The sequence below is a fragment of the Octopus sinensis genome, linkage group LG24 (assembly GCF_006345805.1).
Source record: "Octopus sinensis linkage group LG24, ASM634580v1, whole genome shotgun sequence".
Lineage (NCBI taxonomy): Eukaryota > Metazoa > Mollusca > Cephalopoda > Octopoda > Octopodidae > Octopus > Octopus sinensis.
The window spans coordinates 24,328,149-24,350,648 of NC_043020.1; the positions used below are offsets into that span (position 1 = coordinate 24,328,149).

Below are 22,500 nucleotides of genomic sequence, written 5' to 3' on the forward strand. Positions count from 1 at the left end.
TCTCTCTACGCCTTGGGTAAGCACACGGTTTTGTTCTGGTTTTGTGTGTTCCAGTGCATGGGGCCTATACTATGCGGAGTGGTGTGCTTGTGTAATGACTTAGAGTGATATTTTCTGTGAGTTGTGTTGGAGAGAGGGACGAAACTTTGCGAGTAAAATTCCTCGGTATTCGAGCTCGACTCGTGGCGAATTAAGCATCATGAGTCTTTGGACAGAGAGATAGATTATGTTTATAATAACATCAGCATGGACCCTAATGACTTTCACACGATCTCAAATGCTGTGGTCGGTTCATGTAGCAGAGGTGTGAAAGTTAATTTTCCTCAATACAAGACGAATATCCATTGTTTATATCTATCACAGTTACAAGCAAAGACATGTAGATGGCAGAATTTGGGAAAAACAGAACAGCATTTCTTTGAATGAGAAGATAATCCGGGAGTAAGTGGATAGAAAAGGTTTATACCTCTGCTTATGAAGATTTGGATCGGATTAAATTCCCTCACACGTGAAGAAGTATAACAGGATCTCCAAAAAGCTATCAAGAGATTATCGTAATGGAGAAAAGGTAAAAATCTGTCACTATATACACTATGTTCAAAACAAAACTCAATCTAAACATAGGTTGGAATTCTCAGATATAATTCTGACTCTACATTTGTGCTCCAGTATGTATGCGAGTCACAGTAAGAGATTTTGGACACGATGTGGACGAATGGCTTGAAATGATGTTTGTGTTACGACACGAGAGTGGTCAAAGCAGGTTTAAAACTTTAGCATTCAGATTTCTTTCTCAAATTTGATGCTTATTTATTTCCATTCTTTTGAATTAATCCTGCGTTATTTTGTAACTTCAAAACTTCAACGGTGTTTATGTTTATGCTTTCCAGTTTCAGCTCTTGAGCTGTGGCCATGCTGGGGCATGTTTGTGTATTTTTAGAAAGTCATTGCAGGGTAAGTGTGAGAGGCTGGATCTACTCAGATTTAACGAGACAAAGAGTATGACATGAACGGTAATGGCAGAGAGGCTAAATCTTACATTTGTCGGAGTAAAACACACTTGAGGGCTGAATACTGGGAAGAATTGTGAAATGATAAATAAAACAAGGTAGACCGAATTATGAAGAGGATTATATAAGGAATAATCAACAACAAAGTAGCATCTATTTGGGGATCTCTAAAGAAATAGCTTTAGGTCGAGTATCATAACTATATGAATTAAAACTTCGTTTCCTAAATGTACAGGCATATAGTCCTACACCTTCATCTGAGGAGGAAGAAATAATAAGCACGGAACAAAACTCCCAAATATTCCATGAAAATCTAAAGGGAAAAATATGAAAAATTGCAGAAAATAAGCGAAGAAAACCAGTTCGTTCCATCGGCAGCGAAATCCTCCTTACAAATTAAATGAAAAGAACTAAGATCAACTAAGAAATCACACAAAGAATTCCTTAGTTAAATTTTCCATCTCTGATGGCACGGACTCTCTCAAGAAATTAGAATTGTACAAATAATGCTCAGAATGTAATTAGGTTCCAAAAAATAGATTACAAAAGAGAAAAAAATTTAATGACATTATACCGAACTTCAAAGAAAATAATACCTTCGCGATGTCGGCATTTTTCAATACCATACGTTTAAAAAATGTCTGGTTTAGCATTTTCACTTGCAATTAAACACAACCAAAGAAATAGTCGTGAATTAGTTCGTGGGCGACTCTAATCAAACCAAGCCTAAAAATCTTCATTGATTTTATAAATTTAAATTATATCAAGTTTTAATTCTGGTATTTTATTATTGTTTTTTTTTGTTGTATTTATATCCTAGCCAATTACTGTGGTGTTATCATTACAGATATCGCTAGTGTATGTACGAGAAGCAATTGTTTGTCAAAATAATCTATGCACAATTTAATTAAATTGCTTCATGTATATGCGAATATAAATTACTATAATGTAGACTCGACTCTCTGTCCCATTAAATTATCTCGGACAACTATTTTTATAACGTAGATTTAACTACATATTTACCATAAAACGTAGATTTAGTTATATATTTACCATAAATAGTTAAAAGCCAACTGTCACATGCAAACGAGTATGAGTTAGAAGGTTTTTGCTAGTTGAACCATGTTTTTTCTACCAAAAAGCTATATGTGACCACAGTAACAGAGAATGTCACTCTAGAATTGATCTTTTAAACCACAAACGATGCCGTTGCGAAATGAAAAGAAACTCCATGGATGTTGATCACGTTCAGTCGTAACGGAGAGGCCCATGTCATTCGATTATTGCATTTCATGAAATAGGTTCGCCTATAAATTCCTCCCAGATGGGACTAAAGCTATAATGGCAGAAATAGAAGGCTATCATGCCTCCATTACATTTATTATGTGAAGCGTAGCTTAGTGGGTTCGATTCCCGGCGCATTGTCTTCTGAAACAAGACACTTCATTTCATATCGTTGCAGTCCACTCGTCTGTACATGGTTAACCCTGCAACGGTCAAGCCTTCCGATCAGAGGAAATCGTAGCCTACCCACCTAGCTAGCAGAATCGCATCATTCCAAATCTAAAAGACAAAGCAAAGCGCATTGTAACCAGCGATGTGTAACAGCTGACACACTGGTCGAACACGTGATCACGTGATATATCTCTTATACAGGTTTCAACGTTTTGCACAAAGCCAGCAATTTCGGGGAAGGGGTAAATTGACCACATTGATCCCTGCTACTTATTTTATCGACCTCTCTCTAGAATTTGAAATCGGAACATAAAAACAGACGGAATATCGCTAATCATTTATTCCGGTCTGCTAACGATTCTGCCAGCCCGCTGCCTTCATATTTCTATTTAGTTAAAATATTTTGATTATTACCAAATTATCGATCATGTAGTATTCAGATCAGACGGAGGTCAAGTTCATGTTTTACTCGCCCGGAAATCGATTTAAAAAAATACCAGTTAAATACTGAAGACCAAATAAATTTTTATTTTCTTTCATCAAATTCCTGGCATTGTTTCTATGCAACGCAATAATATCGAATTGATAAGAAAAGCCGTTATTATTGATTATTGATACACGCACACACTCACCTCCACCTTCATACATAACCCCCATCCAAACCATCTGACTATCCATATATGCTGGAGGTTTAAATTTAGCAAATACGCAATTTTATCTGTAACACCAACATCAGCAACAACAATAGTAACGAGAACGATGATAGAGATGATCATGATGATGATAATGATGATAATCCTGGTGATGATAGTGCTGCTGCTGCTTGTTGTTGTTGTTGTTAAGCAACAAGACGGGTAAGGGTGATTAGGTGATGGTCTAGGGCTTAGGGGCGGGAGACCCCAGACCTTGGAAGAAAAAAAACTTTGGTCGTCTTGTAGTTGAGGGCGCTTCGTTGACGCCCGACACCACAGGGAGGTGGCCCTCGAAGTCACTGGAAATGGAAATCTCCAGGTCCAAATACTTGAACGGCTGCTGCTGCCGATGATGATGATGAGAGTGATGGTGGTGGTTGTGGCGGTAGTGATCTTTGTAGTTATTCTTTATTTCTCCTATAAGCAACTACGATCGCCTTTTCCAATCGCTTTCCCAGTAATGTGGTCGGCATGTTGGCTTATGTAATCATTTCTCTTATGGAGACATGCAACTATGAATAAAAGCGTTCGCATATCTCCCTGTACAACATGTATGTCTTGTCTCTCTACACACACTGACGATGCACGTATAGAGTAACATATATGCATACTGACATTGTGTGTGTGTAGCTATGACTGTGTATCTACGTAGCTCTGTGTATGTGTGGCTTTTTTCATGTACGTGCTTATTTGTACTTGTCGATAAATAGAGACGTACGCCATTTTGATTTTCTTTTTGCATTAATTCATTTATACATTGAATACTTACAAACCCACATCACCGAATTTTTGCATGGTGTAAATAAACATACCAAACAACAACAAGAACAACAACAACAACAAAAATAATAATAATAATACTAATGATGATGATGATGATGCTAATGATGGTGATAATAATAATAATATAATAATAATAATAATAATAATAATAATAATAATAATAATAATAATGATAATAATAATGAATGTCGCTTTAGGAAACGATGATTCATAATAGCCTATGTTGTTTTGCCATATTGACACGGGGCGAGTGACTTTGAATAACTAATCTGACTTAATATGCTGCTTGTCATAATCCAACCAATAGAGATAATTTGTCTCATATGATCCTCTACGCTTTTACATTATTCTTGCCCTCTTATTGATTATCCAAATATATTTTATGCTCACTGAATTATCGGAATAATAAACAGTATTCTTATGAAATTAGTATGACATATAGTTACTTGTTGTCTGCCTATCTTTTCTGGTTTTACTTAAACTTTCACACATGGATGTGGCTCTGTATGTGTGTGTGTGTGTATGTCTGTGTGTGTATGCGTGTGTGTATGTATATATAGGCGCAGGAGTCGCTGTGTGGTGGCTGTGTGGTAAGTAGCTTACTTATCAACCACATGGTTCCTGGTTCAGTCCCACTGCATGGCATCTTGGTCAAGTGTCTTCTACTATAGACTCGGGTCGACTAAAGCCTTGTGAGTGGATTTGGTAGACGGAAACTGAAAGAAGCCCGTCGTATATATGTATATGTATGTGTGTGTATACGTTCATGTGTCTGTGTTTGTCCCGATAGAATAAGTACTAGGCGTACAAAGAATAGGTCCTGGGTTTGATTTGCTCGACTAAAGGCGGTGCTACAGCATGGCCGTAGTGAACTGACTGAAACAAGTAAAAGAGTAAAAGAGCATGTGTCTGTGTGTGCGCGCGTGCTTGTATAGACATTGATTGTAGCATGCAAATACTGAAGAAGAGCCAAAGGCTGCCGGGAAGAATCGAACTCATATCTAGCCGAAACATAACAAACGTTCTACCTTTGGACCAAAGCAGACGAATCATTTAACGTTTTCTCGAAGTTTCTAAATACATATAACATAAAGAGTATACGCATCTCGCTGGTAGAAACAAAGCTTCAGAAATAGATTAAAAATTTCGAATTTCGAGTGCTTTGTTCCACTTGTTGATCATCTGTCACATTTAACGAAGATATGGCTTCGAGATACACGGGAAGCCTTCAATTTTTCGATCCAAAACCGTTTCTAAGCCAATATATAAATGCTATTAATAGCTCTACCAATTTCGAGTTCTACAATTAAAAACGATTTACTTCGTTTTCTCGAAGCTTCCAAATTCTTATGATGTAAGTAATATATACATACACACATGCGTATATTATATATATATATATATATATATATATATATATATGTATATATATGTATATCTACATACACACTATATATATTAATGTTTATTTGTATGTGGAGCTATATAAAAAATTAACTTTAAACTGAAGAAGTACTCAATACACTTTATTAGAGTACATATGAACTATGACAAGTTTTGGCTTACCAGGCATCATTAGGCAGTAATTTACTTTCTAGCTTCATAAAGCTTTTGGCTGGGCATCAATTCTAAGTGCGGAGGAATGCAAACGGGAAGTGGGTGCGATGTATGTAGGCATGTGAAATGGTTGTGTAGGAGAGAGAACAGAAAAGAAGAGGAAGAAAATACAAGGTTACACCTTAAAGTGACATTCAGATTACCTTTAATTGTCTTTAAATTCTGTAAAATTTAGTGTGGATGGTTCAACGAAATCTGAAATACTGTTAATGTTGATTATTAATGTGAAGTGAATACTTACTCTTTTCTGCTGCTCTTGTAAATTTTAACTTCCCCTCCATGGGTAACAAAGAATGCATTTTTCCGTAGGTGGGCAAAAAATAGACGTCCCCCAATATAATGTGAGCTCTGAAAACCTGTAAGAATCGTATAAAATGTTTATGATGATGATGATAATAATAATAATAATAATAATAATAATAATAATAACAACAACAACAGCAACAACAATAATAATAATAATAATAACAACAACAATAATAATAATAATAATAACAACAATAATGATAATAATAATAACAACAATATTAATAATAATAATAACAACAATAATAATAATAATGATAATAATAATAATAATAATAATAATAATAATAATAATAATAATAATAATAATAATAATAATAATAATGGTTTCAAATTTTGGCAACAATTTTTTGGAGGATATAAGTCAATTATATCAACCCCATTGATCAAATGGTACCTATTTTATCGACCCCGAAAGGGAATGAAAGGCGAAGTTGACCTCGGCGTAAGTTTAACTCAGAACATGAAAACAGACGAAATACTGCTAAGCATTTCACCCGGCGTGCTAACGATTCTGCCAGCCCGTTGCCTTAGTAGTAGTAGTAGTAGTAGTAGTAGTAGTAGTAGTAGTAGTAGTAGTAATAACAACAATAATACACTAGTTTCAAAATTTTCCAAAACGACAGCAACTTGGGGGTGAGGTGATCGCCAGCTGGCCGCCTTATTTATAATAATAATAAGAAGAATGATTCCTTTTATAATAATAATTATAATGATGATGATGATTTCAAACTTCGGCACTAGGCCAGCAATTTTGGGGGAGAAGATTAGTCAATTACATCGATTCCATTACTCACCTGGTACCTATCTTATCAATCCCGAAAGGGTGAAAGATAAATGAGACCTCGGCGGAATTTGAACTCAGAACTAAACATTTTCCCAACGCGTTAATGATTCTGTCAGCTCAATAGAGAAGCTTAATAATATGGCTCCTGATTTATGCAGAAGTCCTGGAATTTTGAGGTTAGACGATTCAGTTGATACTTTCAATACGAGAACTTCACTGGTACTGTATTTTCTTGACCCCGGTGGAGTTAATGGGCAAAGTTTCCCTCAGTGAGTTAGAACACAGAATGTAACGAAACTTTTCTATGCTCTACCGCTTCCACCATCTCATTGTCAAGAATCGTAAGAATTCACGAAGGTTCCATAAATTCTATGCAAAAAGTTTTGCAAAACGTAGAGATGTATAAACAAGCAATAAACAGGATTTGCAAAAAAAACCCAGAAAATATTAGGAAAGGTTAAACATTGGGTATATAAAGCAAATAAGAAATATATAATCCATGTATACAAATTCGAGAAGCTACCACCTAGGAAAGAGCAGGGCACTGACAGCTCCTTGACAAACTGTTTTGTCTCATAAAATCACTGCAGTTTGATTTCACCTAAGTTTCCTGTGAAGATGTTCGACTTTGGGTGACTCTTAACGCTTTAACCGGCCATATGCGATCCAAATGTTCTATCTGTTTAGCGTTCACACAAACCAGATCTGGCCTGTTACACATGCCCTACAATGTCATTCTCAAAACAAACAATTCCATCACTGAAAATTCAAGGTCTTGAGATAATTCATGACTAATACAGAAAAACTTGAATAAATAAGCATTAGATTTGTCAGAATAATGCGAATGCTAAAAGTTTAAAGTCTTACACGGTCTATGAGTAATTCTGCGTTAATCTGATCTGCATGTTATTTTAACAAATATCTTGTGAATTTGTCTTCGGTATAATCAGCGACTGTCTCACCAATCAGCGTCGTAGGTAAACTCGCTATCCTTTGGTTTCTTTAGAATTTCTAATTTATTTTTCGCTACTGATTCGCTCAATCGTTGGGTCCAAACATCTCACCAATGCCGCCGGAATTCTACATAGTCATTAGAACACCCTTACGTCGGAAAAGTTGGTCAGGAATATGATTCACTAATGAGGTCACAATAAGGCCGGAAGAGATTTCTCAGCATTTCTAACTAAATTATTCAAATACTAATATTATAGCTACAGACTAATATCATAGTCAAGTTATACCATTAGTCATTGACAAATTATGACAAAATAACAACATTGCTCGTTAGTTTAGTTCTTCTTCTTCTTCTTCTTCTTCTTCTTCTTCTTCTTCTTCTTCTTCTTCTTCTTCTTCTTCTTCTTCTTCTTCTTCTTCTTCTTCTTCTTCCTTCTTCTTCTTCCTCTTCTTCTTCTTCTTCTCCTTCTTCTACTAATATCGTTACTTCAAGTTATATTTGTGTCACACTAAACTAAACTATTATTATTATTATTATTATATTTTTTGGGGGAAGAGATATAATGTTCCAGATTAGCTTACTCACAGAAGAGAAAATATCACTCGAAACTAAGTGCAGAGTCATACGGCATATACACACACATATATACACCATTACACACGAACATGCCTACAGGTGTGTGTGTGTGTGCGTGTGTGTACAGACACATCCATGCAACATTTGGTAAATGCAATCCTCTTTGGTTTGTGATGGAACTAAAGAAATGACTTGAAGAAAAATTGGGAATGAACAGCAGAAAGAAAGAAATCTAATAGAGGAGATTCATAACAGAAAATGAGTATGGCTTCTCTGTGAGTTAATCAACGGGAATAAATGTGTACAGATTATATATATACACACTCACACATACACACACCTGCGTGTATATATATGTATATATATATACACAAATGCATATAAATGCTTATATATACACACGCGTATATACGTGTATATATATGCATATAAATTTATATACACAATATACGTACGTATACTTTCTTCTTTTACATGTAGTTATATATATATGTATGATTATATACAAACGTCTACATAATCTATGGGTAGACATACGTGTATATATATATATATATATATATATATATATAGATATATATATATATAGACAAATGATATATGTATATACATATATGTGTGCATATATAATATGTTTGTGTGTGTGAGTGTGTATAATAGTCTATATATATATTGGTATATACTTATATTATATATATATATATATATATATATATATATATATATATATATCTCTGTCTATATATGTGTGCGTGAGTATGTAGTATAAGATATAGTCGTGTATATATTATATATATATATATATATATATATTATTACAGATATCCAGTTATCCATACATAGCCTGTGTATGTGTGTATGTGAATATATATTTTTTTGTGTGTGTGTATGTGTAAGACATACACACTTATACTTCGTGCATACATATCATACGTCTGTGTTTGTATATCTGAGTACACATGCAAAAAAAACATACAAACCTACAAATTTATAAAACAAAAGCCACCACTATACCACCAGCACAGCAGAAGACAAAAGTTGTATAAAAAAAAAACGAAGCAGAAAAAATCAAATAATTTTCTCCATTATATATTATCCATTATCTTTTTTTCTGTTTTCAAAAGTTTTATTCAATTTTCTACTTAAAATTCTCTCCAACTTGTAAAGATTCCCCAATGCTTTATCTTAGCATTTTAATCAAAATAGGAAAATTAGGTGTACTGAAGTAAAGCGAAACGCAACGGAGGAGAAATGGAAGGAGAGAGTGTAGCATTCGGAACGAGGCTTTTTATAAACATATTCATGCACATACACACACACACACATTGTATATCATATATGTGTATGTACAGCTCTACAGGTTTCGATCGTTTTTTCTTTAGTACAATGTCCTCCATATCTCTTTACATTTACTGTCTCTGAGCGTGTATGTTTGTATTATATAAAACACACACACACACACACACACACACACACACACACACACATATATATATATATATCAACTGTGTGTGATTGTATCTCCCAAAGTCAGAGATACTTGTACACACACACACATACACACACAACACACACAACGCATGTATATGTATGTATGTGAAAATAAGAAGGTGAAATAAGTAAATGCATATAAATTATGTGTGTGTGTGTGTGTATGTGTGTGTGTGTATTTGTGTGTGTGTATTTGTGTGTAGTGCACTGTCTCGTGATGGTAAGATCAACAAAAAAAGTATTCCATCTGGTGACGAATAAATGTTATTTAATAAACACAATATATGTTTTTATGTACTGCTATTAGTTTCGTGTGCGGAGAACATGCCAGATATTTTTACACGTCTGGTGTCGTCGCGCAATCCTCAGGCACTACGACGTGGGCAGTGACTGATGAATGTACTAGGACACCAGACATGTTGGAAAATACTGTCTCGCATGCTCTCCGCGACAGGAGACATATATGTGTTTATAAAATAATATATATATATATATATATATATATATATATATATATATATATATATCTATATATATATATATATATATATTATATATATATATGTATATGGAGTTGTTCGTACCATGCAGAAACTGCAGAACCTAAGTAGAGACGTTGTAAACTCTTTTAGTCATTGGTGAATAAAAGAGCTACATTGGTGTGGACCCTACGAGGATTCTACTGAAACCGAATCTAATACAAAAATGGTAGAATATTTTTATACCCTGTTGTATTTCGTTCAAATTTCACATATTGTTGAAATAATTCTTCAATAGTATTTTTTCCATTTCTTTTTGACTGCGTCTAAAAAAATAGTTTTCCAAGCGGAGGTAATGTGTCGTTATCGAGTTCTTGAAGAATAAGATGTGCAGGTTGTCCAACAATTGCAGAAGGCTGCGGACTGCTTACGCAGACGATATCGTTCACAAATGCAATCGTGCCCTGATAAATGAAGAAGTGGAAACCAGTGTTGAAAAGAAACGACGCAGCGAGAGCTTGATTTGCGGTCCCTGACACCGATCGCTAGCAAGTGAACGAAGCTACAACCCTCGCCTTACTGCACAACTGGATTGGAGTCAGAATGCATTGCAGATGGTAAAAGATGAGAATAGGAAAGTGTGCAATATAAATGCCTCAGTAATTGATAAAAGCCAACACCCGAGTTGAAGGAGAAAAGGACGAAAGGAGATTCAGATCTGCTAGAATCATTTGAAGCGAATGAAAAAGTTTTTCTCCGATCTGGCAACAGAGGATGATTCGTGGGCATATCTGCAAATGAAGGCTCGGTCTATGGAATGGTGTCACCCATCTTGTCCAAAGTCTCAGAGATACAAGTACTAGGAATTAGCAAACAGCCATTGTGATTGCTTTGACGGATGACAGATGTATCTTTCTTACTAGTTTTCTGGTACGCGACTCAGCAACTGGTACATTGAAACAGTCAAATCGCTTAGGGACGACTTTACAAGGATGAGACCGAACAAGGATCTTGCAACGATCCCCCTTCAATGTAATGACAATGCATGACATATCAGTCCAGATTTGGTGCTCTTTAACTTGCATATGTTCAGTTCAACGAAGGGCAGTCTTTGGAGACAAGGATTTGGTAACACAGATGAAGTGAAAGGGAAGAAAAAAGATACAAGAGTTTACATCTAAACTATTGCAAAAAGGGTTCACGAATGGGGTTCAGCGATGGCACAAATGTATCACTGGCAACGTACCTTTGTATACGAGAGTTATTACACCACAATTTGCGATTTGAATGACTTTTGTTAATCAAAGAGCTAAGGCAATTTTATAATTGGTATAAATTTCGGTAGTGAAGGCACGTGGATTGGTGGTTAGCGTATTCGGGTGACGATCGTAACGTTGTGAGTTCAGTTCCTGGTCACGCGGGTGTCCTTGAGCAAGATACTTTATTTCACGTTGCTCCAGTCTATTCAGCTGGCAAAAATGAGTTGTACATGTAATTCAAAAGGGGCCAGCCTTGTCACACTGTGTTTCACGCTGCATCTCCCCGAGAACTACTTTAAGGGGTACACGTGTCTCTGAAACACTCAGCCACTTGCATGTTAATCTCACGAATAGGCTTTTCCATTGACCGGATCAACTGGTATGCTCATCATCGCCGTAACCGACGGGGTGCCACATGTCTGTAGAAGGTTCGTAATATGACATTTGTTCCTCACAAGTGGATTTTGGGAATTTAACTGAAGACGCGGTGTTCGAATTATTAGTTACGTGTCAATATCAGTAAGCTTCACAACGCAAAACACACACACACAAAGACACACACACACACACACACAAAGACACGCACACACACACACACACACACAAAGACACACACACACACACACAAAGACACACACACATATACATGAACAGATTTATATATATAGAGAGATATATATAGCGTGGCTGTGTGATAAGAAGCTGGCTTCCCAACATGTTTCTGGGTTCAGTCCCACTGCGTGGCACCTTGGGCAAGTGTCTTCTACTATAGCCTCGGGTCTACCAAAGCCTTATGAGTGGATTCTGGTACACGAAAACTGAAAGAAGCCCGTCGCATATATACATGTATGTGTGTGTTTGTGTGTGTGTGTGTGGAGGTATATAGGCATATATATATAGATACATATATATAGATATATATGTATACTATAAGTATGACAAGAGATTCTTAATTATGAGAAAGATGCAAATATTAAAAGAGTTCGCTTCATAATGTATTTAATTAGCAGTACAATTAAATAACAATTATATATTATATATTATAAATAACAATTATATATTAGATGCATGTGGTGTGTGTCGTTTTGTCTATGAACCTAGCTGATCTTATATAATCAAAACAAAATTATTGTATATATATGTGTGTATGTACGTGTTTATTCACATATATATTACACAATGATACATGTGTATAAATATATATATATAATATATATATATATATATATTAATACGCCTGTTTGCATGTGCACGTTTGTCTATCTATGAATTATGTATATGTACGAACAAACACCCTCTCATAGACGTGTATATATATGTGCATATGTGTTTGTGTGCGTGGTGGTGTGTGTGTGTGTGTGTGTGTGTGTGTGTGTGTGTGTGTTGAGTGTGTGCGTGTGTGTGTGTGTGTGTGTTTGGTGAGTTTGGCTGTAAGGTACTCTGCTGCGGTTTGATAATAAGAGCTCTCTTGAAATTTACCATTTTCCCGACATCACCTCTCCTACACCAACACACTCTCACACTTACTCTCCCTCCCTGACACTTATTCTCCTTTTTTTCCTCTCCCATCATTACTGCCCCTCCCCTCTCTTCCACTGGCACTCGCTGTTACTTCCTCTCGCTCTCTCTGTCCTTCCATATATTTAGTTCTGCGATAACATTATAAAAGTCGCAACACATCAGCGGGAATTGTCATCGTTTGTTGAAGACTTACAAGTGAGATTATTTGCTTGAGTGGAATTACTGAACACACACAAACACACACATTGACATTACGACGCAAAAGCACATAAGGACAATAACACACGTACACACACACACACTCTCCTCTCTTTCTCTATCTGTGTATACACACACACATATATACGTTATATACGCGTATTCGTATTTGTACATACACACACACATTATGTATTTAGGTGTTTATATAAATGTGTATGTATGTGTGTATGTGTGTATGTGTGACTGTGTGTGTGTGTGTGTGTGTGTGTGTGCTACGAGCTTTGTAACTGTTTGTGATGGCAGGAAGAGCATTCTAACGTATATTTTCATTAATAATACTCTCCTATCAGCTTAATATAAAACAATTAAAACGCACCACACACACAGAGCCTATATGCACACGCACAAACACGTTTATTTCACACATGCGCACAAACACACACGCTAACACTTTGTTGACATTCGTAGACATAGTCACTTACCCCACCACACACACACACACACACATAAACAGACATACGTGTCGATGGTGGCAGCGATGGCATTGTTGCTGTTGGTGGTGGTGGTGGTGGTGATGATGATAATGATGATGATGATGGTAGGTGTAGCGGCGGTGGTGAAGGTATAATGACAATCCTTGCAGTAATAACGATGGATGTGGTTGTGGTATCAGTACCAGTGGTTGTGATTGTAGCACTGACAGTATTGGTGGTAGTAGTGGTGGTAGCAGCGACAATAAGGGTTGTGTAGTAGTAGAGGTTGTTGTTGTTGTTATGGTTGTAGTGATTGCTGTTGATGGTGTTTATCTGAGGTATGGCCTAATACAGAAGACCTCTACTCAAAAGTAATCCACCTGTGACCATCCCATCTTTTTAAAGAGCGGTTTTATGTATCTTATCATTGAGCTGACACAATCGGTAGCGCGCCGGGAAAAATGCTTAGCAGCTTTTCGTCCACCTTTAGACGTTCTGAGTTCCATTTCCGTCGAGGTCTACTTTGCCCCTTTCATCTTTCCGGGGTCGATAAATTAAGTATCAGTGAAACACTGGGGGTCAATGTAATCGACTCACCCCCTACTCCCCAAAATTGCTGCCCTTGTGGAAAAATCTGAAGCTATTATCATCATCATCATCATCATCTTCATCATCATCACCACCACTATTATTACTATTATTACTATCATTATTATTATTATTATTATTATTATTATTATTATTATTATTATTATTATTATTATTATTATCACCATCATCATCATCACCATTATTATTACTATTATCATTATTATTATTATCATTATCATTATTATCATTATCATTATTATCATCATTATCATCTTTTTCATCATCATTATTATTATTATTTATTATTATTATTATTATAGACGTCGCAAAGTATACAGTATCGTGAGGTTGTTGATTGAAGCTATTGTGTCTACCGGTAGTTTGTACTGTCTGTCAAGTCACAAGCATTTTGGAGATGATAGGGTTCGATCTGAGGGTGATATGACTGCTATTTCTAGTAAAACGTCTGCCCACCCAGAAGTCACTCACCAGCGTCTGTAGGAACAGTAACATCGGTGGAGATTCGGTGGTGGTGGTGGTGGTGGTGGTGGTGGTGGTGGTAGTAGTAGTAGTAGTAGTAGTCACTGTGTTGGCTACGTGGCCGGAGTCGTGTCACTGGTGATCGTGGTTGTGATGTTGGTGGTATCGGTTGTTGTAGTTGTGGTGATGGAGGTGGTGGTGGTAGTAGTCTTGGTAGTTTTAAAAGTGGTAGCTATGGTGATAGTAGCGAATAAAAACGATGATGTTGGTGTTCTCGTTGGTGGTGGTCACGTTGATAGTGTTGTTGGAAATGCTAATGGTAGTGGTGGTAGTTGCAAAGTAATGTAAAAGTAATGAGAGTGGTGGTGGTGGTCTTTGTGTTGGTAGCGGTGGGCGTTTTATTGCTGGTGGTGGTGACGGCAGAAGTTGTACTAATGACGCTGGTACGTTTGTAGTGGCGATGGTGGTAGTGAAGGTGATATTTTTTGTTTTGGGGGTGGTAGTGGTGGTAGTGGTGTTTGTGGTTGTCATGTGGTGGTTGCAGTGGTGGTGTTGGTAGCAGTGGTAGTGGTAGCAGTGGTGGTGGTTGCAGTGGCGGTGGTTGCGGTGATGGTGGTTGCTGTGGTGGTGGTGATTGCAGAGGTGGTGGTTGGGGTGGTGGTGGTTACTGTGGTGGTGATTGCAGAGGAGGTGGTTGCTGATGGTGGTGCTTGCGATCGTTGTTGTGGTGGTGGTGGTGATGGTTGTCATGATTGTGTTGGTGGTACTTTTGTTTGTTGTTGTTGTTGTAGTGAGAGTGTAAGTGGTGGTGGTGCTTGTGGTTGTCGTGATGGTGGTGTTGGTCATGGCTTTCATTTTCGTGGGGGTGGATGCTGGCTGCATTAATGATTGTAGTCGTAGGTGCATTTGTCACTGTGGCGGTCGTAGTGGTGGTCATATTTATAGAGAAAGCGCTGATGATAATAAGAGTGTTGGCAAAGTTAATATTGTAGTTGTGGTTGTTGTAGTAATAGCAGTAGTAGTAACGTAAATATTACGTGAGAACATTGTAGTATGGGCTCTAGTAGGCGTGGTATTAGATTCAATGATAACGCTGTTAGTTTCAATAAAAGTGATGAAGAAGCGAAAGAGAAGGAGGGGGGAGAGAGAGGGGTTTGCTTATTCTTTTTCTCTTGTTTTCTTTTTTCTTTTTCTCTTTCCCCCCCTAACGAAAAATTTCGAGAAGCACAAACTGACAGATAAAGATTATCCTAATCTCTTAGTGTGTTGTAATGGCGGATAAGGAAACACACTGCAAAGAGATAAGCAATTATAAGGTTTCCCTGCCTGGCACTGATCTCCTTCAAACACGCAGTTAATCAAAACACACCCCTCTCTCATTCTCTCAGTGTCTACGCGTGTGTATATATGTATGTATATATATATATATGTATATATATATTGTTTATATATATATATATATATATATATATAATATATGTTTATATGTGTTATATATATAGGGTGTGTTATGTCTGTGTCACATTGGTCGTTGTTTATACATTCCCATACACAAACTTATGTCATCTAACACACCTGTGAATATATTTCTATCAATATAACCATTTACATATTCACACACACCACACACGTGCCCGCCCTCTCCATAATATACATATATACATAAATATATATATATATGTGTGTGTGTGTGTGTGCATGTGTATATATATGTATGTGTGTGTATGTATGTATGTATGTATGTATATATATGTAATATATATATATATAATATATAATATATATATAATATATATTATATATATAATTATATATATATATATATATAGCTATGCACGTATATTTAATACATCATATACAGGTGAGTACACGATGCACATACATGCATACACTCACACAGATACATATTTATATATATATATACACACACATATAGACATGAATGCTTGTATGAGTTGAAGGTGTTGGGAAAGGGATGAGGGATGATGTCTTATATAAGCATATGTAAGGAAGGGAAAGTAAGAGTAGAGGATTGAATGCAATTGTGGAGGGTGGTGGAGGGTGCGGCCAGGGTTTTAATGTCAGGGTTGTGACGTGGGGTGGGGGCCATCCTCACCATTTTACTCGACACCTGTTATCTTCCGAGAAAATTCCAACGGAAGAACTTGCTGAAATCTTTCCATAATGATGACGTCACAAAACAGGCACAGCAGCAGCAGCAGCAGATGTAGCTATACGATCAATAGGAAAGCCTATAAGGTAGTTGAAAGAAGTGCTAGAAATAGTAGACACATCTCCCTCAATTTCACACCTGTCTTTCTTATATAAGAATGGAATAGTTTTATACTGTTGCTTGTTTTAATCATTAGACTGCGGCCATGCTGCAGCAACGCCTTATGTTATTTAATTCATCAAATCGTTCTCAGAAAAAGTTTAGTTATAAGTCTGTAAGTGGCAAATGTGAAAATTGGCGAGACAAGAGTGGACAAACACACATATGGAGAGAGAGAGGGAGAGAGAGAGAGAGAGAGAGATAGAGAGAGAGAGAGAGAGAGAGAGATGGATGTGGCAGGGAGATCAATGATTGGGTTATTGTGGTTTGATGTTCAACTTTGATTGATTAGGCACTGATTATTGACAATTAAACCAATTGATTGTTAGACTGTATACAAAGTGTAAGACTCGTTCAAAGAGCTGCTTCTAAAATTAAGTGAATTGATTTGGTAGACTGTACTCTGGGTGGGGGTGGGGTTAATCTTATTGATCTTGTTCTTATTCTTGATTGATGAATGAGTAGGACTGAACTGACTAACGTCTGCGACTAACCCAGATTGCTGGTGTACCTATTCCTAACTGACAGGTGTTGTAATTGGTGGAGTGTTAAGAGAAGGTGATCATTTCTAGGACAATCGAGTATTTATTCCTAACGGCCAGATGGAGTTTGTGGTGGAGTGTGGTCATGTACTGTCCATTCCCAGTTTGATCTTGCATTTTATTGATTACAGGTAGATGAAGAGAATTTGAAACTGACGTCAAAGACTGCATCAGTTCAACCTTACATCCGTTGATGGAGAGGTTAAGGAAAGTTGTCTAAGTTTGAACCTTCCTAGACTAAACTGCTTCTTATTACAGACACAGCTAAGTAAATCGGTTCGTAAATTCTGGTTGAAATATGAACTGCGTGGCTACGTGGTAAGTAGCTTACTTCCCAACACATGGCTCCAGGTTCAATCCCACTGCGTGGCACCTTCTATATAGTCTCGGGCCGACCAAAGGCTTGTGAGTGGATTGGGTAGACAGACCAGAAACTGAGATATATTTGCGTGTGTCTTTCTGTATGTTTTTGTGTATCCCCACTCATCGCTTGACACCCAATGCTGGTGTGTTTACGTCCCTTGTAACTTAGCGTTCGGGAAAGGAGACCGATAGAGTAAGTACTAGGCTTACAAAGAATAAATCCCGGGTCAATTTCTTTGATTAAAAAATCTTTTAAGGTGTTGCTCCAGCATAGCCGCAGTCAAGTGACTTAAACAAGCAGGAGCATAAAAGAATAAATATGATTCCTTTGGTATCTGGTTTTAGAGTACCAGTTGGTGATATTGTGGTTTGGGGCTAGACATGAAGAACGCGGTTTGAGGCTAGATCTGATGAATGTGAACGGATTCTAGTGTCTTTGTTCCCTTACCATATGATAAAAGAGAAAAGAGAAAACAAAGGAAGAAGTAGAAAAAGGACATGCAGAAGAATTACGCAACAAGAGACTAAACAATGAATTCCATGGAGCCACAAAAGAACTTACTGGAAAAATAGTTGGGATTGGCTGAAAAAAAACACTAAAAGAAAGAGACCCAGAGCACTATACTGGCAGCGCAGGACCAAGCTCTGGCCACGAACTGGAGAGTCAATCTTAGGAGGGTCAACATTAGCAAGTACTTCTGCTGTGCCGCATCAGTAATGGAGTGGATGAAACCATTGCCCATATCACGAACGAATGCCCTAGACTTCCCCAAAACCACTACAAGAGAAGTGTCCATGTTATGAGGGGAAATGTAATATTTATTACGTGGTTACAAAAGTTAGTTCAAGGTAATGATGATATAGAAGAGGAGAGTTAGAAATATAATTTTAGCAGAGAGCTGATGTGCTGATGGTGAGGTTAAAGAGAGGCAGAGAGAAGGAGAGGGAGGAGGGAGAAATATGGTAATGTGGGTAGTGGAGATGGAGGTGGTGGAAATGGATGTGGTGGTGGTGGCGTTGGTGATTGGATAGTGAAAAGTCTACCTTATAGTCTTCACTTTTGTAATTGAACTAAGTTTGTTTTATATCACTTAATGCATGCGCATAAGAGCAATTCCGTGAAATATTCACGCTTATTTATGCGGCAGATATCAATTTAACTAAAGGTTGTATCATATGTACGGGTCTTTTTTTTGCTCATGGGAAAAATGGAAAAATAAGAATGAATATTTTATGAGTATTGTGTATAAAGTCTATAAAATTGTTCATAAAGTATATAAAGTGTATATATAAAGAGTATTAAGTAATCATCGTATTCCAATTTCTTTCACTTTTTAATGACAAGCATAGAGTGACTAAACTTTCTATACAAACTCTACACAGGTTTTCAGGTTTTTTTGGATAAAGTTTTCAGAAATAATCCAATAGGTTTACCATTAATTCGTGAAATATTCATGGTCCCGCTAGTTATTATAAGTTATTATTATTATCATTCCGTTGTGTAACGAAATGGGCAAAATTTTAAGCGTACTGGAGAAAGAAATACTGCGCGATATTTGCTCCAACTCTTTAGATTGTGTAATCAAACTTTGCATCTATAAGGTGAAATTTACCTTTCACCATTCCGAGCTCGTGGAAACAGAGTCGTAAACAAATGCTGACGTTCATCGAAGTTGTTCTGGATTCCTATTCTTGACACTAAATGAATTGATTCGACAACATTATCTAACCATTCACTCCTGACATCCGCGTAAACCTTTCGGTAGATTATGACATGATGGGAAATATACTGACCTTAACTCTCGGGCTGATTGCCACGGTGATAAGTGGGGCTATGGGCTGAGATTGGCAATATGGTTCTAAAATTGCTTTATAAAACTGGTATATATTCCTGGCAGATATCTTCGGGGAATTGAACGGATTTGCGATGATCAGTTATGGATTACGAGTAAACTGGATTTTTAAGTTACATAGGCCCAACCGTAAAAATACCGAAAGGAAGAAGTGTGGAATAACATGTTTTGCCCATTGACATAGAAACAAAACCAAAATCAAAGCTAGAGATTTGAACCTACGACACGAGCACGTAAATTATTTAATTGATCCACTCACACACACAAGCACGCTCCCCTATCTATCTATCTATCTATCTATCTATCTATCTATCTATCTATCTATCTATCTATCTATCTATCTATCTATCTATCTATCTATCTATCTATCTATCTATCTATCTATCTATCCATCCATATATATATATATGTGTATGTATATATATGTATGGGGAAAAAGTCTCTTTGTGATAGAGAGAGGACAAATGATGACTAAAAAGTGAAGTTAGCGACGAAAATAAAACACACACACTCACACTCTCTCACACACACATTTATAAACATCAGGTGAAAAGGGAGAGAGAAAGAGAGCGGAGTGGAGGGGGGACACAAGAAAGCGGATTCCAATAAAAGAAATACAAAATTAACAAAACAAGAAAAAAGAAGAGAGAAAGTGTAAATAATTATACAGACACAATCAAAGAAAGGAAAAACAAAAAAAAACATTACGCACAGGCATTGAAGGAGCTAGAAAGAGAGAGAGAGAGAGAAAGAAAGAGGGGGAGCGATAAAATGATGTGCATACGATAGAGTAATCACCTGTTGTATAGTTACTATATGTCAAAACAAGGGTGATAAAACTCGTTGTCAATTCCACGACACGTACATCATTCTGAACAAACATGGCTGCCATACACCAATCACACCTACCAGATGTGTGTGTGTGTGTATTTACTCTACACGATATATATGCATACTTTTCTATGTTAATGCTTATATATAGATGTGTGGGTTTGTATATACATCCATATATATATATATATATATATATATATATATATATATATGTATATATATAGATATATATATATATAAAATTTTGTACGTTGTGTTATGGTTATATGTATATATATATGAATGCGTAGACTGAAGGCGCTTGAAGGCATCTGCCAACTATAGATAATCCACTTAAACCACTAGTATATGCCTATCAGTCAGTATATAAACATACACACACACATATGTATGTATATTTATATACACACACACACATATGTACAAGCACTCACAGAAGCAGATTGATACTCAGACAGACGGAGAGAGCTTGGTAATCTTGTTCACAAAGAAAATATTGTGCGCTAGACCAACCTGCCAGCCAGCCAACCAACCAGTAAGCCAGGCGACCAGCGGTGTTGCCATCCAACCTACCAACCAGCCAACCAAACAAGCACAGATATAGTATGATCTATGATGGGTGCTAACTATTTATATTGTGTTAGATATTCGAAGGCACGTATGCTAAACACACAAAATGATATATATACCGAAAATAAAGATTCACTATCGACTCCAATCACACTTACACACACACACACATATATACACGTATTCAGGTAAATATATAAGCACACAGACAAATGTATTCATTATATACATACATATATATATATATATATATATATATATATATATATCACATATATATATATATATATATACATATATAAATATATATGTATATATATATATATATTATCAATAAATAAATATATTATATATATTATATATATATATATATATATATATATATATATATATATTATTATATATATCCATATATTATATATATAAGTACAGCAGGAAAACACATTGTTAATGACCCATATATACAATCATAAACACATCGGAGGAAGGGTGGAAGAGAAAGATTTCATGGTAAGGAGCAGTTTTGCTGAGACGAGAATGGATGACACAACACAGAGAGCTAAATTTCGAGGGAGATGGAGACATAGACACACACGACCATTTACAGACATGCATAAACGCATACATACATTACATATATATACGGCCGCAGGAGTGGCTGTGTGGTAAGTAGCTTGCTAACCAACCACATGGTTCCGGGTTCAGTCTCACTGCGTGGCATCTTGGGCAAGTGTCTTCTGCTATAGCCCCGGGCCGACCAATGCCTTGTGAGTGGATTTGGTAGACGGAAACTGAAAGAAGCCTGTCGTATATATGTATATATTATATATGTGTGTGTGGTGTTTGTGTGTCTGTGTTTGTCCCCCAAGCATTACTTGACAACCGATGCTGGTGTGTTTACGTCCCCGTTACTTAGCGGTTCGGCAAAGAATAAGCTCGACTAAAGGCGGTGCTCCAGCATGGCCGCAGTCATATGACTGAAAGATGTAAAAGAGTAAAAGAGTATATATATATATACATTTACAAACATACATTATATATGTATATATATAATATATATATATATATGTATATTTACCTTTACAAACATATATTAAATATATATATTATTATATATATATATATATATATATATATATATATTATATATATATGTATATATGTATATATATATATATATAATATATATACCATTCCTTGATTGTGATGTTGACTTATAAATGGTCTATGACTATTTAATTTTTTCCACTAGGCCGCTGGTGCAAATAAATTCTACGAAATTTTTTGCCACCCTATATTGATTAATTTATATATATATATATATATAATA

General features: G+C 36.3%; 1 protein-coding gene across 1 annotated transcript in view; it reads right to left on the reverse strand.

Moving 5' to 3' along the window:
- LOC115223785 (periostin-like) overlaps positions 1–22,500 on the reverse strand; it is a 133,635-nt gene that overhangs the window by 1,142 nt on the left and 109,993 nt on the right. Inside the window, exon 4 of the mRNA XM_036513094.1 lies at positions 5,799–5,913. Within this exon, the coding sequence (XP_036368987.1) occupies positions 5,799–5,913 (115 nt within the window). The remainder of the gene's footprint in view (positions 1–5,798; positions 5,914–22,500) is intronic.